This window comes from Catharus ustulatus, chromosome 1 (genome assembly GCF_009819885.2).
Source record: "Catharus ustulatus isolate bCatUst1 chromosome 1, bCatUst1.pri.v2, whole genome shotgun sequence".
Taxonomy (NCBI): Eukaryota; Metazoa; Chordata; class Aves; order Passeriformes; family Turdidae; genus Catharus; species Catharus ustulatus.
Window position 1 is genome coordinate 132,933,782 of NC_046221.1, and position 18,131 is coordinate 132,951,912.

Below are 18,131 nucleotides of genomic sequence, written 5' to 3' on the forward strand. Positions count from 1 at the left end.
ATAATGTGTAAGTGGCCTTAAATGAGAGATGTGAACTCAGTGTAAAATGTGGCGTAGTCATAACATTTTTTATGGTGTGCAAAAGCACTGGTGGATTAATATTTTCTATGTTATTAATTAGCCTCCCACAAAGTTTAATGTTCCTGTCATACTTCGGAGGACAGATTCTCATTGTAAGGTATTCTAATTGTAATTCTCCTTTCTATCAATTATTGTGCTGCAGGAGGGAGGAAACACTTTTTGAAAGGACTTGGAACATTTCTTACCTTTATTTTTTAGACGCCAGCATAGACAACACTCATGACCAACCTTGTGTAAGCTTCTAAAGCCACCTTACTCTTTCAGTAATGGCAGGAGGGACCTACATGCTCAGTGCAGCATCTGTTAAACTTAATCAATGAGCATCAATTTCAAAATAATCCACTACACCTTTCATATGCTGAGATGTGAGCAGGAATTTCAGTTTAGAGATTACAGGTGAGTAGTAACACTACCTTTCTTAAATCTCTCTCTTATTTTGCTTCAGCATCACGGAGAGATTTTTTTCTTATCTATAAAAGTTAAACCTCATTCAAAAATATCAGCATGTTTCATCTGGTATAGCTGAACCAAGAACAAAAATTTCAAGAATGATAGTGATCTGGGGACAGATTTGTCAAAAATTATTCTAGATATCCCTACAGTTTTGGTATCTTCTCTGAACAGATTATCTACAGAAGCTGCTATTCTCATACTATTGAAAATGGTTTTACCTTTCCAAGGTGCTATAGAACAGGGAATAGAAAACTTGTCCCTAAATTTTTCATTGCCTATGATTTTAGAGTGCAGTTTAATAAAACATCCTGGATACCTTAGCTTCACATTTTCACTTAACTTCTTAGCTCTACCTGAGAAAGCATTTTTCCTGCTAAATCCACAAGGGGATAGAGGCATTCTTTATCTCCTCTACTGTACAGACATCTCTTTTTAATTAGTTTTTAGGTCATTGAGAACACAATTCTGTTTTGTGGGTTTGAACACTGACCAGAGCTGTTATGTGCATTTGCAGTTAATTCAAAATATTATGTGATATTTAGTAGTAAAACTTCAAGGTGAGAAGCAGTAGTCTTTCTTCCTCTTCTTGTGATTTTGAAACAGTCCTTACTAGACAATGTGTTTCATCTGACAGTACCTTATCATGCAAAGGCATATTCTGGTGCCCTCTACAATTAACCATGATTTCTTTTTAATTTCTGTAAAATTTTGTAGGTACCAGCCAGATTTTTTTTTTATGTAAAATGTATTTTAAATGTTTGATATACTTACAAAAACAGGTGAACATATTTAAACATATGTACATATATTCATTTCAGTGAAAAAAATGTTAAATGCTGCATAGCACTATTGTGTTATTATGCCAGCCTTGATCTGAGCTTAAAACAAAACCCAATAATTTGGTTTGCTATAAGCATAGTGGAAAAATCATGTTTCCATACAGGATTCAATTGTCTCAGAAACTGTCTTTTTGTCAGTTGTAATTTTTAGAGAAGTTGACAAGTAGCTGGCATATTCTAAAATCTGAATCTATGAATTCAGCACACTCATAATGTACATAATCCCACGAAAGACGTGCAGTCTTACTTAGATTATGGAAAAGGTGTCTCGTCCCCTGCCATCCACCAATCCAATGAAGACATTAAATCAGATGCATTAATAATTTTAATTTAACAATTCCTTGTTAATCCTTTCCCCACATTGCCACCCCACACAGACACATGCACATGAATCCTTAAAAAAAACCACAAAAAAATGTTTGAGTAGTTGTGAAGTTGGAGTCATTCTGTATTTTTCAATTCCCTGTAATTCAAAGGATGCTGTTGTACGTGTGTCAATAGTGCATCCTTTAGCATGGTCTGATGGTGAATTGCTACAATACAGCTTTTTCCATCATTCCAAAAATCAATCTTCTTCACTTTTCATCTTATTTAAAGGCCTTATTTGCCCTCTCAAGCCCGCGATTGTACTGATTGATTATGACTAAAATTGTCCTGAGTCCCCCACACCGAGAAAGAGGCCATACAATGAGAAAAGAAAGCAGAACATTTTCATCTTTCTCTTGATTGCTGTAAAAAAAGCATTAGTCTGAAATGAAAGGTTGAAGCAGTAATTTTTCATTGGCTGTGCCATAAAGCATCATCAGTTTGCATTGTTGCTTAAATTGACATTTTAAGGGCCTCTTTTATTCACAGAGGCTCTTTTTCAAGCTCTCCTGTTCTGTTTTGGACACAGAGGGAGACAACATTTACTGCACTGAAGAACTGAAAACACATTTTGAGTGTGAGTTAAATCTGTTTCAATAAACATATAAAAACTTTAAAATAGGAGCTCATACTGCAGTGGTGATGACACCAAATGGTTCCTTCAAATGGTTATGCCTGAAAAACCTGTTTGAAGTATTAAAGTACTTAATGCTGGAACAGAATCAAGGTACATGAATTTGAGGTGCATTTTTGAAATATTCTTGGGTTATGCAAGCATGGATTCTGTTCGGAAAGTTTGTACCATTGAATTTAGCATAGTGAAATGTTTCATCAGTGTCATAACTAAATCCAGTGTGAAAAGGAAAACAGGGTAGAATTTGATTGTAGGGCACTCCAATCAAATTTAAACAGATATCATCTGTTTGGAGAATATGAGGCTGTGGGTGTCATTCCCATTAAAAATAACTTTCTATGTTGAGGTGGAATGATTTTGTAACTTAAGCAGAATCAAGACGGATTGATAGTAAAAACTTTCTTAAATTTCTCATGGAAACTAACCAGTGTTCAGCACTTTATCTCCCTGGAAATTATCTGTATGAACATTTTGTATTAAATCCACAATTGAGCATTTGATACACGATTAAGCACTTGGTATGCTGTTAAAAGCCTAATTTTTTTTTTAATTCAGTACGGCTACTTTGACCCTGCATCTGGTATTTGTCTACTGCTCTGTATTTGTCTATTGTTCTACATTTGCAGTATCCTGAAGATTTATCAACTCTGAAATGATAGAAACTGGTGCCTGTTAGAGGCACCATAACTTATTTCAGTTTTAACAACAAGGAAGAAAAAACTTCTAACACTTAGTGTCTTTCTGACAGTTTTCCACAAGAATTAAAAAATTACCAAGTGAATAAAAAGTATTACATTTTGAAATGTTAATTCTAGACACATTAGGATTGTTTCAAAGACCTATTTAAATTCTTAGTGCGCTCGTTGCTAAGCTGGTAATTGTTAAAATTGTTGTCAATTGATTATTGAAAAAAAATTTTCTCTTATATCCGATATAAATTTTTCTAAAATTTGATATTTCATGAATATGATTCCAACCACAGGGCTATGTTTGTCCTCTACTTAGGAAATTCTGCAAGCTCTAACTTTGGCACGTTGTGCAATATATTAAAGATTATGATCATTGAAAGGATTACTGTGAGGGTAGAATATAAGGAATGTTTAATAGTATTATGCTCATGAATTGAATTGCTAAGACATAGTTTATTGATCAGAAAAATTGACATCACTTCTTTACACATCATTTGCATTATTTACTACAATAATGTAAATTCAAAAGAAAATATGGTTTTGTGTGGAATTGGTTTACATTTGGACAAAAATTTAGAACACAAACCGAACTCTTTTTAATAGAAAGGAGGTGTGCTTAGTCCATACTCTGTGAAATTTGAAGCAGATCACCTCTTAAAACTGTCTCAATTGTTAAACAGAGGTATAGATACAGCATGAAAGTAACTAAGTATTGTTACTGGATGGTGAAAACCGCATCAAGATCAAATACAAGATGATGAAAGTCCCATCCAAACTAGCAAGCAAAGCATTTAGAAGAACAAATTAAAATTTATCAGGGGAAGTAAAAATGGATAGAATAAAAATAACCAGGATAAAATAAAACTAAAGCTAAAATGAAAAGATGTTTAGACCTAGGAAAAACAAAACAAAACATTAAAATTACTCAAAACCAAAATGAAACTGGCCAAGAACCAACCTGTCAAAAGCTGAGATGGATTAGGAAAGAAACTAATCTAAGATGGGAAGAACACACTTGGATCTAAGGAATGTGTAAAGTGAAACAGGTTAGAATACCATTCATCTGAGATTGATTTACCATCTTTTCCACTTGCTAAAGCAGAAGGGAAGATGTTTTCCCACTGCAGAAATACCGTGTAGAATATCTAACTCTGAGCCTGAAGTTTAATTGATTTTTTCAGACATTTCAGATAGGAATATCTTATTGTACCTGGTATAAAATAACACCTAAATATTCCTCAGATGAATAACAGAAAGCTTTATGCTATTACTACCAGTCTAACATCTGTACTTACTGTGTACAGTACTTTGAGAAAAAGAAGAACTATCAGGCATTCATAACTGTATTACTTGCTTTTGGAATAGAGGAAGTAATAGATTTGGCCAAGTTTCACTTAAGGGTTATAGAAGACAGTGTGGACAATAAGGAAGAGGTTAGAGCTGTGAAAGTATCAAGCTCTAGAGCCTCTGTCAATCTTTGGGACTGGTGAGGATGCTGTGGGGCAACTTTTGGTGCAAAACCATAATTCTGAATTATAAAGTGAAGATTCAGACCTACAGCATAGGGATGTATTTTAGCTGCTCTGAATTTGCGGAAGTTACTCAAATGTAATTGAGGACACAGTGAATTCTGAAAGATGCTCATAATGTGTATCTATAGGTGTCTGAGTTATCAGACCCGAGTCTGTAGCTCAAAAGTTCCAGGGCAGGGTTCAACCACTGGTGATCTCATTCATTCCCAGTTGCTCCAGTGTTGAGACCAGAAGTTCATTTTTCAGGATTCCTTAAAAGAAGGTACAAGACATGCTTCACACTTGCTGGTGTTAAGTACCCCAGCATGTGCCATGATATACCAGTCTCCCCCTGCCTTGTTATTTTGTCAATATTAGGGAGACTGAAGGACTAACATGGGCCAGATCTTGTCCTGTGCTGAATCTTATGACAATTGATATTTATTCTGGGCATATGTGATCACAAATAAGGCATGGAAAAAATCTACAAGGTGTCATCCTATTCATCTCCTAGGAGGGCTCCTCTGAGATATCTAACCCGTTATAAATCCTTTAGCAAGCCTTCTTATGCTTACCAGTAACAAACTTGGTTTCCAAAAAACTGATTTAAATCTCTGTTGTTACAGTGTATGTACATTACTCTATTTCAACACAGAGAAAATGGATCGTTCACGGCTTTTTTCCCCATCACATTTTCACGTCTTCAAGGACAGTTGTAAAGTAACTCTACTTAGTTGATCTAGGTTTTTTTCCTCTAAACCTTCTTCATGTTTTGAAATTCCTCTCTTAGATAACAATTTTACTTTTAGACAAGCATATGTTGATTCCAATCTTATATTTGCAGGAACTGACACATGAAACCTTGGGAAATTATTAGTCATAGAAAAATATCCAAATATATTTCTAGTGTTCATAGTGGAGGAATGAGAGCATGCTGGGAACTGGGCAAGGGCCATGAGGAACAACCAGTCTGGGCTCCTACCTGAGAGAGGTGTCAGGCTTTGTTTAATACCTCTGTGATCATATTGTTAAATTCTTATAGTGACATCTAACAAAAAGAGCACAGTCTAATGAGGGAAGCTTGATGGTGAATTCCTTAAAGACTAAAGATAAATGCTACTATAACAATGAGACAAACGAAATACTAGTGAAAAAGCTCCATTGAATATGAAAAAATTACCCATGGTGAAAGTAGGACCAGTACCATAGGGGCTTTCTCCTGCTATCTAAAAAAGAATCTTTTGTGGTGAAGTGTCATTACTGCCTGATAGTGCTGAAGAAAAGTAAAACGGGTCAGCAAAAATGTAGAAGATAATGGAGAAAAGAAGGCAGCCAAAGTTTTCTTAAAATCAAACAGCTCCAGAAAAAAAAAGAATCTTGACTTTTTTTCTAAATTACTGGACTATGCAAATGCTGTGAATGTAGCAAATTTTATTCTAATGCAGCATTTGACGAATACACGAGGTCTTAATGAAATCTTAAAAACTTGCAAAATATTCTTCTGGACACAAACACTTGTATCTGAGTAAAGTAAAAACCAACACAAATTATGGAAGACTTGCTGCATTTTGTCCTTAGTAAAGAGAAGGATTACTGATTTGAAAGTATTATGACACATTATTTCTCTTTTATCCAGACAATTTCTTAATACACACAGCTGTGATTGTGTACTAACAAACAATGGTCTCCTTAAACATATTTGAACATATTTACAAATTCAGTCACACATCATTTTCTTTGTCCATACAATTCCTCCTACAGTCAATCACAGTCTTGTAGGGTCAAGACCTCAGAGTTAAAGTTGGGAACACTTAGAAACAATGACCCTAAATATAAAAATGCTAGAGAATAACAGCAGTCATCAGAGAGAGGTTTGAATATAAACTCTTTGGGCAGGGTTCACTTGCCTAGATTATTGCCTAGAGCTACATAAGGCAGTCTTGGCTTCAGCAGGATGCTCCAGAAGGTTATAGGTACAGCGTCATATTTTCTGGCACTGTGTGAATTTCTCAGATGTCAAAAATCATCAGAGTAGTGCTAGACATGAATGTTTAGGCAGTGGAATTGAGCGCTTTGATCTACACCTAACCTATTAATAAACCTTTTCCTTCTTTGGCACTGTCAATGATCTTTATTTCTGATAAGTTTCAGGAGTACCAGACAGTTTTGTTGTGTCCTGAAAAACATAACTCCTTGATTTTAACTTACAGTTGTAGGTATGAGATGTACAAATTTTACTCTTTCTCATCCGACTTGCCACAGTTTGTGAAGTATTTCACTGGTTTTAGGCAGGGTTGGTTTGGCCAATATTTTCAACTCTGTGCTCATTACATCATAAAAAGAATATCTTATCATAAATCTGCTTCATTAGCAAAGTGACATTTCTTGCTAAAGTGAATGTTATTTATCTAATCTTGCAACATGTTAAAAAACAATATTGTCAGTTACCTGCATAAATATTTACCAGTAAAAGGTGTACATACATGATTTTAATACATAATTTTATCAAGAAAGGGTTATTACTTGGAGGAGACTAAACATTGATGCTTACACATATCTTTTATTCAAAGAAAAAACTAATTCATATTCATAGATGTAATATTTTCTTAGATGACACCATAAAAAAACACTGTATTGGAAGCTATAAAAGATTATTATCTGAGAAGACTTTCTGGGTGCATTAAATTAGACAATGAAAGAGAGAACAGACTTTAAGCTTCCTCCACCTTCCTTTTCTGCCTAAGATCTGCTCATTAAAAATAAAATTGAGTGCTTATTGATGAGTAATATGTGAAATTTGTGTCAGCAGTTACATTTTTTAAATATCTGCATTTTTTTTCTTTTCTTAGTAAGAGAGAATTTAAGAAATTTGTTGCAGTATTCAAAGAAAAGCTCCTTATTGGGACCTATAGGGTGGGGAGGAGAGAAAGGTAAGAGGTGTTATGGGATGTGCAGATGTGGTTGACATTATTAATTCTTTTGCCACCAGCAGCAATGACTGATAAAATTCATTCCAAGATACTGTTTAAATAACATTTGAAACTGTTTCAATCATGTAAGATGCATCCTTGTAGAAAAGCAACCAGCTCAATTTGACCAGGTGATTTTTTATTGCTCATATGATCCATTCACTTCTTTCCACCTAGCTAAGCTAGTTACACTTAACCAGCCATATGCCAGATTCTGACTTTTTTCAAGGTGTAATAATGTAAAAGTGAATTTTAGTCTCTCCTAACAGAAAACTCTAATACAGAAAAAAAGCAGGATGCTATGCCTACTCAAAATTAGTCAGTACATTCAAGGTGTGGGTTTTTTGCAATATTTTTCATGAAGAGACCTAAAATGATTTGCCAGACAGATTATATTTGTTATTTTTAGCAAATACTTTTCACTGCACTGAGACTCAGAGTTCCAATTAACACAAAGAAAAACCAATAAAGGCTGTGCTTTCAGGGATCATTGATTTAAAATAAATTAATCCCTATCCCATTAAATTCCCATTTAGTTTAATTTTTTATATTATACATTGCCAAGATATTTCCATACAAATACATGTTGTAATAGAATAATGCATGAAAGACCAATGGAAAAAGTATGCATATTGTTGGAGGTGGTGTATGGTATGCAACATGGAGAGTAGTAATATATGGCTATGTTAAATACAGCATAGAAATTGGGGGAAAAGTAGACAGAACTGAGATTTTTAGTTACAATCAAATGTGGGCTGAGGAAAAAAAATGTCTTGCGAAATGAAATAGGGAAAATTTGAACTCAATAATATGGTTGAGAGCCTTCAGGTAGAAGAAGGAAGAGAACAGGAAAAGAAGATTGTTACATGAAGCAGTAAATTTAAAGGGAGACCACAGATCTAAGTCAGATCACAGATCTGATTTGGCTGCAAATTTACTGAGAGGGAAAATAGAGCAGGGAAACTGTGGAATTATCCTCAGTTCATACAAATTGGTGCAAAAATATTGACTTCAATGGACACTAACTGCGCAATGCTATTTGAATATGAGACCTCCAGGGCCTTTCTATATGGTACAGATATTTTGTCTTCTACTATGCTTAGCAATTATCCTAATTTTTTTTCCTTCCTGTCACTTTTTAATCGTTTTACAATCTCCCACCTTTCTGCTGACCTCAATAATATATATGGTGTAATCTCAAGTGTTATCACTTTTGAGACAACTGTAGATTAAATGCTAAAGAAATCTCAAAAAATTTCACTTTCTTCAGGCTACAATTTATCCTCAGCTTTGCTGTTACAAATCCAAAGCAAATTAAAGGGTATGTGGTCAAATTTTGACAGAAGGAAGAAATTAGATTAATAGAGCAATATAAAGTAAAGATTTCACTTCAGTAACTAGAGGTATGTCAGTATGAGGATTTGTGACTACTGAACAACTGAAAGGAAAATTAAATGGTGCACAAAGCTAAACATGGTAATACTGGATATATAAAAATATACCTGATATATCTGAGAGGTGAAAAATGATGGAAAAATTATAAATTTAGGGTAAGCAGATTGAGAGAGACATTTCTTTTAATTGTATTTCATTAGGAAAGTAATTGTAGGTCAATGCTTTAGATGAGTGCTACAAAATTATTCTTCTTTGATTGAAACACGAACACCATGATGTAATTGTTTTTTATGTAAGTCAAAGATATTAATTTTTATTTCTTTGAATAATTTAGAGAGCTGCTGTCTAAATATGCATTTTAAGCAGGAACAATGGTACTATTACCAGTTTTCTGGACATTTCAGTCAGTCTACTCTTTTTTTGTCTTTGACATTTCTCTGTTTCTGGTATCTGGGATCAAGATGGTGGGCAGCTCAAAATATGAATTTCTTGAAACTTTAGAAAATATTTTCACACAGTTTTATTAAAGATTCATTGCTGAATGAACTGGAATTTGGACTTCTTTTACACTCTATTACTACCACCAGCATCTTTTTGACTGTCCTCTACCCAGCATGGCAAATGCTAACTGCCATCTCCCCAACATGGCAACACTTTTCTTCCCCTGTTCCCTTTAGGAAGATATCTGGATTCTTTGAAATGGTGATATACAAATATGTGGATGATCATAACATGCTGTCACTTTATCCCCATGACCTTGTGATTCAAAAGACTAGAGAGCAATGAAGTAACTATAAAAATGAGCCATCAGCAAAATTTTATGTAAATAGCTTTCCCCAAATTAAATCATTGAAAGGTGAGGCAGAAGTAAACACAGGTATGAAGAAAAAGAATTTAATTTTATATACAAATAATAAAAAAACTATATATTTATAAAATAATCTATTCATGAGCTCAAACCTGCAGCCAGGATTTAATTGATCAACATATGTTTATTTTCTTTTAATAGGAATTTGAAAATGTAATTGAAATTTGAAAATGTAACCCAAAATATTTTCACATACTATTATGCACGATTCTAAGATGTCTCAATGGAAAGTTAGTTTTTGTTAGTTTATGAGGTCATTTATACAATTTTGGTCATGTCAGGGCTTTTTCAAGGAATCTTGATTTCAGACCTAGCATAGCTTATTACCCCACTATGTCTGATTACATGATTCTATCTGTGCTCTGGATTTTATTAGCTGGCATCAAACATGATTGAAAAAAATATTAAAACAATACATATGTTTTGTCTTTGAGCCTTGTAATAGAGAAAATAGTTAGAGCCAGTAACATCTCCCCTAGATTTTAGGAGAATGGTATTACCCTGCCTTTCTGCGAGAGATTGCTGGTTACCTTCTGTCAGTGAGCAACTGTCTCACTGCAAAGCAGGAGCACGATCTCTTTTGTCTGTGATCAAGGCAATTATTTCTTAGAAAGTGGAATATCTTCACAATGACTATGTACAAGAGCAAACGCAGAAACCAAAGATGTAAGTAACTGATAGTTTTTTTTAATATTCTTGCAGAGGAAGGAAAATAAATCTCCAGTTTCATAGAAAACCATGTTTTACTTTACCCTGCTTTGCTTGAATTATACCAGGAAAGCAGAAACAGTATTCCATGCCAATTATCCCACTGTTTCTCTGTATTAGGTGCATGAAAGAGCTTTAAAATAAAAAATATTTTTAAAAAATTTAAAAAAAAAAAACCTCAGTTGTTACTATGGAAACCCTCAGAAAGTGATTGCTTGATGGCATCAATAAAGAAACAAAGATCAAATATAAGTTTAGTTTAGAAGAGCATCCTTTATTCAGGGTTTAATGAGTGGCTAGCTGTAACCTTTGATTTGATAAGGCTGACATGCTTTCCCCCAGTGGACTTTTTGTGTGGCTTGCATTAAGAAGCCAGTTATAGCAGAACTTTAAGAGCAGTTATTTTATTTTCCTACATCAAAACTTTCAGAATTAACTAGTTTGCTAGCAGGGGGGGAAGAGAAGCTTGCATGTGTCTCTGTTGTACATTTACAATGTTCCAGCCCTGAAAATTGACTGGCTTCTAAATGCATGACTTTCCAATCAAGGACCTCTTTGACTTTCTAAATTGCTATGGCATCAGATGGGAATTTTGGTATCAATATTGCCTCCTCTGGAAGCTTATGGAACAGGTGACTGAGGCAAGTGAAAATGTGCTGTGGGTCAGGTCATGAAATATTTGTTGCTCTAAGAAAATCGAGTAAAAGGCTGAGTTATGAATGGAGAGCATGTTAGAAGCTGGGGGAAAAAGACATTCCTCTAAGAAAAATGCCATATACACTCTGTGTTTTCAGGGAGAGGGCAGGAGGGGAGGAATATCAATTCAAAACCAGATAAGCTTGGACTTCAGAGGGATATATACAACTATATCACTGACCTCAGTTTCTGGTCCCTGTAGATTGATCAGTACAGATGTCCTTCAGTTTGTCTTGCTCAAAAGAAATTGATGTGCTGAATGTAGAAAGTTTGGGAGGACAGATCTCTGCTAAAATCTCTGCAACAGAAATCAGTCATCTGCATCACATTCAATAAAATAAATTTTCATAAATTTCGTTCCCATAGCAGCAATGAAAGAAAATTATTTATACACAGGCAAATTATAATTAATCTAGCTCTTTTTAGCATATTAATTACTGTCACCATTATTATGTAAACCAGGAGCTCTTTCTATAACCAGCTGCATTCTTGCAATCTCTCCTGTCCAAGCCTGGTTATATATATACAATTAAAAAAATTGTGCTGGGGTAGATGAGTTGCGTGGGTTTTTTGTTGCAAGGGTACAGTAATTCATTAAAATGGCACAGGATGGTTCTAAGAACGCTTTTTTGAAAAGAACCTGGTTTTCACCCCTGCTGACCCCAAGGGAAATCTGTTATTTGTCCAGAGGCAAAAAAAGAACAATGAAACATGATCAGAATTCTCACTATAATTATGAGGGTGGAGGTTGCAATGTTTTTTGTTTTAAAACTGTCTTTAATTTTAAGATCCAAATCTAGAAAATATCTCAATATTACATATGTATGATAAAAATTACTGATGTATAGGGATATATATTATACATATATAGGTACCAGTACTGTATACATGGATGCTTCATTAATACTTTAGTTAATTAGTAACTGCAAAAACGCTAACAAACAAAAAAGTTTTAGTAATTTTGATAATGCTCCTGTTTATACCATTCAAAGGCTCTTTGAAGGATAGATTTCTTCTAAGCGATTTTTATTCTGAAGTATAAGGGATTATGGTAGCAGCTGCATTAAACAGCAGGAAGGTATTACATGTTCTGAGCATTCCTGGTGCCCCTTAATAAAATAAGAAAAGATGGTGAGTACATAATTTCCAATATATGTGGGGTAAATCTTGGGATCTATATCTCCTCACTACCTCTCACTACCCCACTTGAACTTGTGGCATAAGATGAAAGTGAACTTTGTGGCTTTTTCTTATTCAGTGAGATTTTGCTTCTGGATTTCATATCTCCTGAGAGCATTATAACCATTGCTTTCCAACCCTCCTTTTTTTAATGTTTTTAAAAAAGGTATAAATGCATTCTGTACTTAATTCAAAAACACATCAGATTAGAGAGGAGGATAGAAAATGTAGAGACATGATGGCATTTTTCTAATGCAAAATAGAAGTAATCTCCATATCCAATTTCTGTCCCAGATGCTAAACTGTTGCTAGAGGAATGCATGCAAAAAAATGTGTTTACCTACCTGTCTGCAAGAATGGGATGAAGATTTCCTATACGTATTTTCAGCTATAACGTCATTCATAAATCTTCTAAGTTCTAAGCTAATCTTAGTGGGTTTTTTCATTGTAGTTTTGATTTAGATTTTAGTAAAGTGCCCCTTAGCATATTTTATTTATTCCATAAACACTGTAACTTATGAGAATCAAAATTAACTATCACAACTAATTGTAAAACTTACCTCACTAAATAAATAAAATTCAGATTAAGGGTATTTCTGTATGACTGTGTGTCTATCTATAATAGACACATACACATGCATACATTTGCATGCCCAACCAGATGACAGGATGTTTAATCCTTCAGGATGCTTGATTCAGGATGTTATCTAGGTGATAGGCTGGTTTTTCATTTCATGGCATGGACATAAGGACTGCGTGAGGGGAAACCATTGGAACCAACGCAGTCTTGTCACTGGGCACTGGTAAATGTGCGGTGGTAGAGCTTTTCTGGAATAAAAGGTTGGAATCTTAGACTGTCTTGCTTTGGGGCTGCTGGAGAGGGTGGTCAGGAAAAGTATTGCAGTAGGCTGCAGGGCACATGTGGGTTTTTTGCATGGAGAGGCAGCCATCGATGGTCACACCTTCTGGAGATGCCATGCCTCCAGGCTTCCTCTCACAAAATGAGCAGCAGACATTCCATTTTTCACTACAATCTTTATTGTGGCATTCACAGGAAGGCTATTACAGGAATCAAGGAAGGTTACTATCCCTGAAGAAAATAATATTGGAAAAAACCTACTTACCTATAAAGCAACTTAAAGAAATTCTCATTATTCTTATTTATTGGTGTTTTGTCTAGCTTGACAAGATAAATCACCACAACCTTGTAAAGGGCTGTGAATGAAAAGATGATCCTTAATATTTCTTTGGTCTAACACCATAAATTTGACTCAGAAGAAATGTAAGGGGAGAAAAGGAGAGTAGTGGCTAGTGTGGCAGGCAGATATGTTTTGGGGAAGGTGTGCAGCCGCACCCAGGAGGAGATGGCATAGTGCTTCCAGAGAGGTGCCAGTGCTGCCAGAGTGCTGAACTGGGGAATGGAAATGTAAAGCAAGGATGGAAAAACTAAGGGGAAAAAATGAAACTTAGCTCTTGCATTCTTCAGCTGCTTGTTTACAGAGTATCATGGGATACAGTGCCACATATGTCAGCAATGACTGTCAGAGCACATTGGCAGCTGAGGCAAAGACCAGTTACGTTTGAATATTGGGAACCATTGATAAAGTCAACAGCTATTGTAAGTGCAGCCACAGATAATGTCCCTTTCCAAGGTGCTAACTTTCCAAGCTAAATTCCCAAACTTATCTATGACAATATGGAGAATCCTGTCAACATCAAATGTCCCTGAAATTGTGCTCCAAACGCATTAATGACTTCTGCCATAACTTGATGACCATGCAATGTCCACAGGTGCTAACTGATGTATGTTTTTGAAGAATCCTTGTCTTGCTCAAGAAAGAATTTTGTGTATACTGATAAAGATGAGAAATTCTGTGACATTCCAGTTTGAAAGAGTATTTTGTCCTGTCTGAATCCTTTGATCTATTGCATTGCCCGATACATTTTCTTTCATTGATAAGGTCCCTCTTGCAAATCTTTTTTATCGTGGATTTACTGTTCTTATCTTCTTTGTTCCCCTTACAGATAGAATATTTACTTTCAGGCTTAAAAAAACTGAGTTGGTATCTGTTGAGTCAAGTTATATTATAGTTTGATCAGTCCATGATTACTTCCATCTTCTTTTTGCCTCTTAGGGCAATAAAGAGTCCTCAGTACTGAGGTTGTTGCTGCTCGTAAAAAACCAGCAGCCTTTAATACAGAGTGTGCTAGGAGGTAAAGTGACTGGAAAACCAAATCTCATTGGGGAAAATAAGTGTAGCTACTGACCCAGATACATATAAGAAAACTCTGCCTCTTTCCTTAAAACATCAGAGACCTAGACAACAAGGGAATATCTCTTCAGCATGCTATCTAGACAGCTTCCTTCATGTAAAGCTATCCTGGAATAGCCCCAGGATGTTCCTGCTGCTGCATACCTTTAGAGGAAGTAGAGTTCAATGCAATTAAGTGTATCAGTAATAAAGCTTTGCAAGAAGAAACATGTGATCTGCAGGAATACAAATATCTTTGAATAGTCACACCACATGGACAAAATCTTTGTACAAATAAAAAATACAATTGTCACTCAGTAAGTCAGGGGCTTTAAGGTTAGAATAATTCTTCTTGTAGCTTTGAAGGGAGCTCATGGTGAGCTGAGAGGGTTGGCTTATTTGAAATTACTCATGTTCAATATTCCCACGTTACTAAGCAGTAAAACTGAAGACATGTCCCTGACTGAAACGTGTTGTGTAAATTAGCTAATTTTTTTGACACTTTTTCAAGTAGCTGTGTAGACTTCTAAAGCAGACATGGGGTTTTTTTTCTCCTTCTAGACAGTACAAATAAATCAAAAATATTGAAAGACAACTGTTTCAAAATGCATCTTTTGAGAGATTAGTCGTTTGACTGAACTCAACATGCACAGCTTACATGATACTTCCAACTGCTTGGTAGGAGTCTGCCTCAGGAAGAAGAGTAGAATTTTTGTCCCTGTAGAGGAGATGCTGAAAGTGTGGAGAAAACCTATAAAAAGCAAAAGCTTACAATCTATCTTGAAAAGGAGAGAGAAAGGAATAAACAGTGTAGGTACAGATTCAGAAGTGACTTTAAAAGGACTGTCTGAGAGCAAAAGTCAGAACACCTGAAATGCAAGTGGAGAACATAATGAAGAAATTCAGCCAGCCACTTCAGTTTTATGGAGGAGGAATCTGGGGCAGTTAAAAAGCTTAATAATAGCTTTGACTTCATTAAAAAAATATTGTATAAATGTTTGAAGGGGTTTCTTTCTTTTGCATAATTTAGTCGAATAGTGGAGAATATACAACAATTCAACAAAAGAGAAAATTGGAAAGCTAGGGACATCTCATAGAAATGCATCTTCTATTATTAAAGATCATAAAAAGATAATTATTTAAAAGTATGAACATATGCAAAGAATGTAATTTGGCTTATGTGATTTGAAGTACATTAGGGGAATTAGAAATTATTGTGGCACACCATTGAACATTTTTGTTTGAAAGGTCATTGAAAACTAAGAAGGTGTCAGAAATATAAGTGTACTAGTGGTGTTCATGCACACATAATATTCCAGGCTGCACTGGCTAGAACCAAATGCTGCTATTTTCATCAACAACACCACTTCTCACTATTTCAGCACTTACTGTGTTGGTCTTCTATAAGGATTCAAATTTTAAAATTTCTATGACGGCACTCCAGTAAAGACCAGACAATAAAAAGTTTTAAATATTGAACTGTATTAAAATAAGGAATCATTAAATCGAACACAATCATAGTCTGAAGTAATCTATATTGAAAGACAATTCTGGTAGTTAACTTGAGCAAACAGAATTCTGGTTGTTAGATCCTAAATTTATAATACTTGCAGGCTGATTTATGATATAAATTTTCTGAGTGTAATCAGTCATAAAATACTAAAGGAATTTGCAATTTCTCCTCTCTATCACTTAGATTTTGAACATAGATTGCTCATCTATTTTCTAAAGTCTCTTTTAAAGAAGTACTATCAACCTGATTGCAAAGTACTTATTCAAATTCTATTTCGTATGCAAGTTAAAGAGTATTATTGTCATAAAATGTCTAAAACCTATAAAACTCTGGAAATCTCAAAGGAACTACAGCCTTCCTCTATTAAGAACTATATATAGCATTGCCACCTACCTGCTTACTCAGAAAAAGGAGAAAAATCCTTGAGAGCTTCAGAACATAAAGAATCTGTTCTTGTAAAGGAAACTCTACTGTTGCTTATTTTCACATAAAGTTCTGATTTTTTTTAAAAAAGAAAAGACTTTCATGACCGTGTATGTTTGTTTGTTTTCATAGTTGCACCATTTTTTTCATATTTCATTTAATTTACTTTTTCTCTTGGAGCAGCACATGATAGAAGGCCTCCATCTGATCTCCAGTACAGGTCTTAACATCAGACAAAATCTGTCTGCCTCTTTTCATAATCAAAACTATTGACAGGATGAAAATCCCAATCTTTCTGAGAGATTCAACCTTTTTTTCAAAAAATGACTTAAATTTTAAATACAAATTAAATACAAAAAAATTTAAAAAAAACAAGTTCAGTGACATATCTCTAGCTTAGATCAGTCATAAGACCAAGCACAGTACATGTCTGGTGACACCTGCAGAAACAAAAAAACCCATAAAGTTTTAATAAACATCTTTCAAGTACATCAAAATATTACCCAAAATCTGATAAATCATTAAAGGTATATTTAATGGTTGTGAAGTATCAGCCAAGACCTAAATGATGCATAAAATCCATCATTTTTTAGCAGTTATATCTCTGAAATTCTTTGACAGTAAAATACAGATACATTTCCAGAGGCTACTTTTGAAACATTCCCCCTCCTTCCTCCATGCACTTCCCCAAAGGGACAGAGATCTCAGATACATTAAACTGACATTACAATGAAGACTGTGAGTACAAAAGACCAATATTTAGCCTCTAGCTCCCATCTAAGCATTCTGTGTTGCACTTTTACTTTTGAAAAGTTTATATTTTTGGCCATAAATTTCTATTTTTCTCTGTTCCAGCTAATTTCTTCCTTTTAATTTTTTCAATTATTAGTTTGTTAAACATTCTGAAAAATAGGCTACATCGTCAGTTTGTGTCTAGATTATGGTCATAGATTTTTCTGTCCCTGTCTGTAACTAAGATAGCATCTCTTCCACATTGTCCTTTCCAGAAGACAGCAGCGATCTCTAGAATCTATTTTAATTTCCCACAAAATAAAGTTTGCCAAGGGCTAATTTTCAAAATAAATAGAGTAATAAGGAATACATATTATATTTTAAGCCTTTGTTTGACCCTAATGAGTTAGAAACTGCCTTGGAAAATCATCCAAGTGTAATTATTCAACTATAACACCCATTGTTCTCCAAATTGCTGGTATTTATCTTATTAATAGTGACTGAAGACAATTCTATTGCTGATTATGGTTTACTTCCAGGTCTGTCATAAAGCTTGATCTAAGAATGACATTCTAGCCTTGTTTTACTGCTTGCATTCAGATATTATTAGTTAGGACTCACTGAAAGTATAGCACAGCTATTTACATCACTTTGATTTTGCTATATTTTTATTGTGGGCAACGTGCTATCAGCACTGAGCTGAAAACTAATGCCAGAGAATCTGAAAAGCCAGCAGTCTTACTATTTTTAAAATTATATTTCAATGTTCATGGAATCATAGAATGGTTTGAGTTGGACAGAACCTTTATGATCATCTGGTTCT

At 34.6% G+C, this 18,131-nt stretch overlaps 1 protein-coding gene across 5 annotated transcripts in view; it reads left to right on the forward strand.

The window, feature by feature from the left end:
- The window catches only part of RALYL (RALY RNA binding protein like), a 381,123-nt gene that overhangs the window by 260,108 nt on the left and 102,884 nt on the right, over positions 1-18,131 (forward strand). Inside the window, exon 1 of one of the 5 annotated variants that reach the window (XM_033058451.1) lies at positions 10,330-10,471. The exons of the other annotated variants lie outside the window; for them this stretch is intronic. Coding sequence (XP_032914342.1) covers positions 10,435-10,471 — 37 coding nt within the window. The 5' untranslated portion in view covers positions 10,330-10,434. Of the gene's footprint in view, positions 1-10,329; positions 10,472-18,131 lie in introns of those variants that run through there. 5 annotated transcript variants of the gene reach the window in all.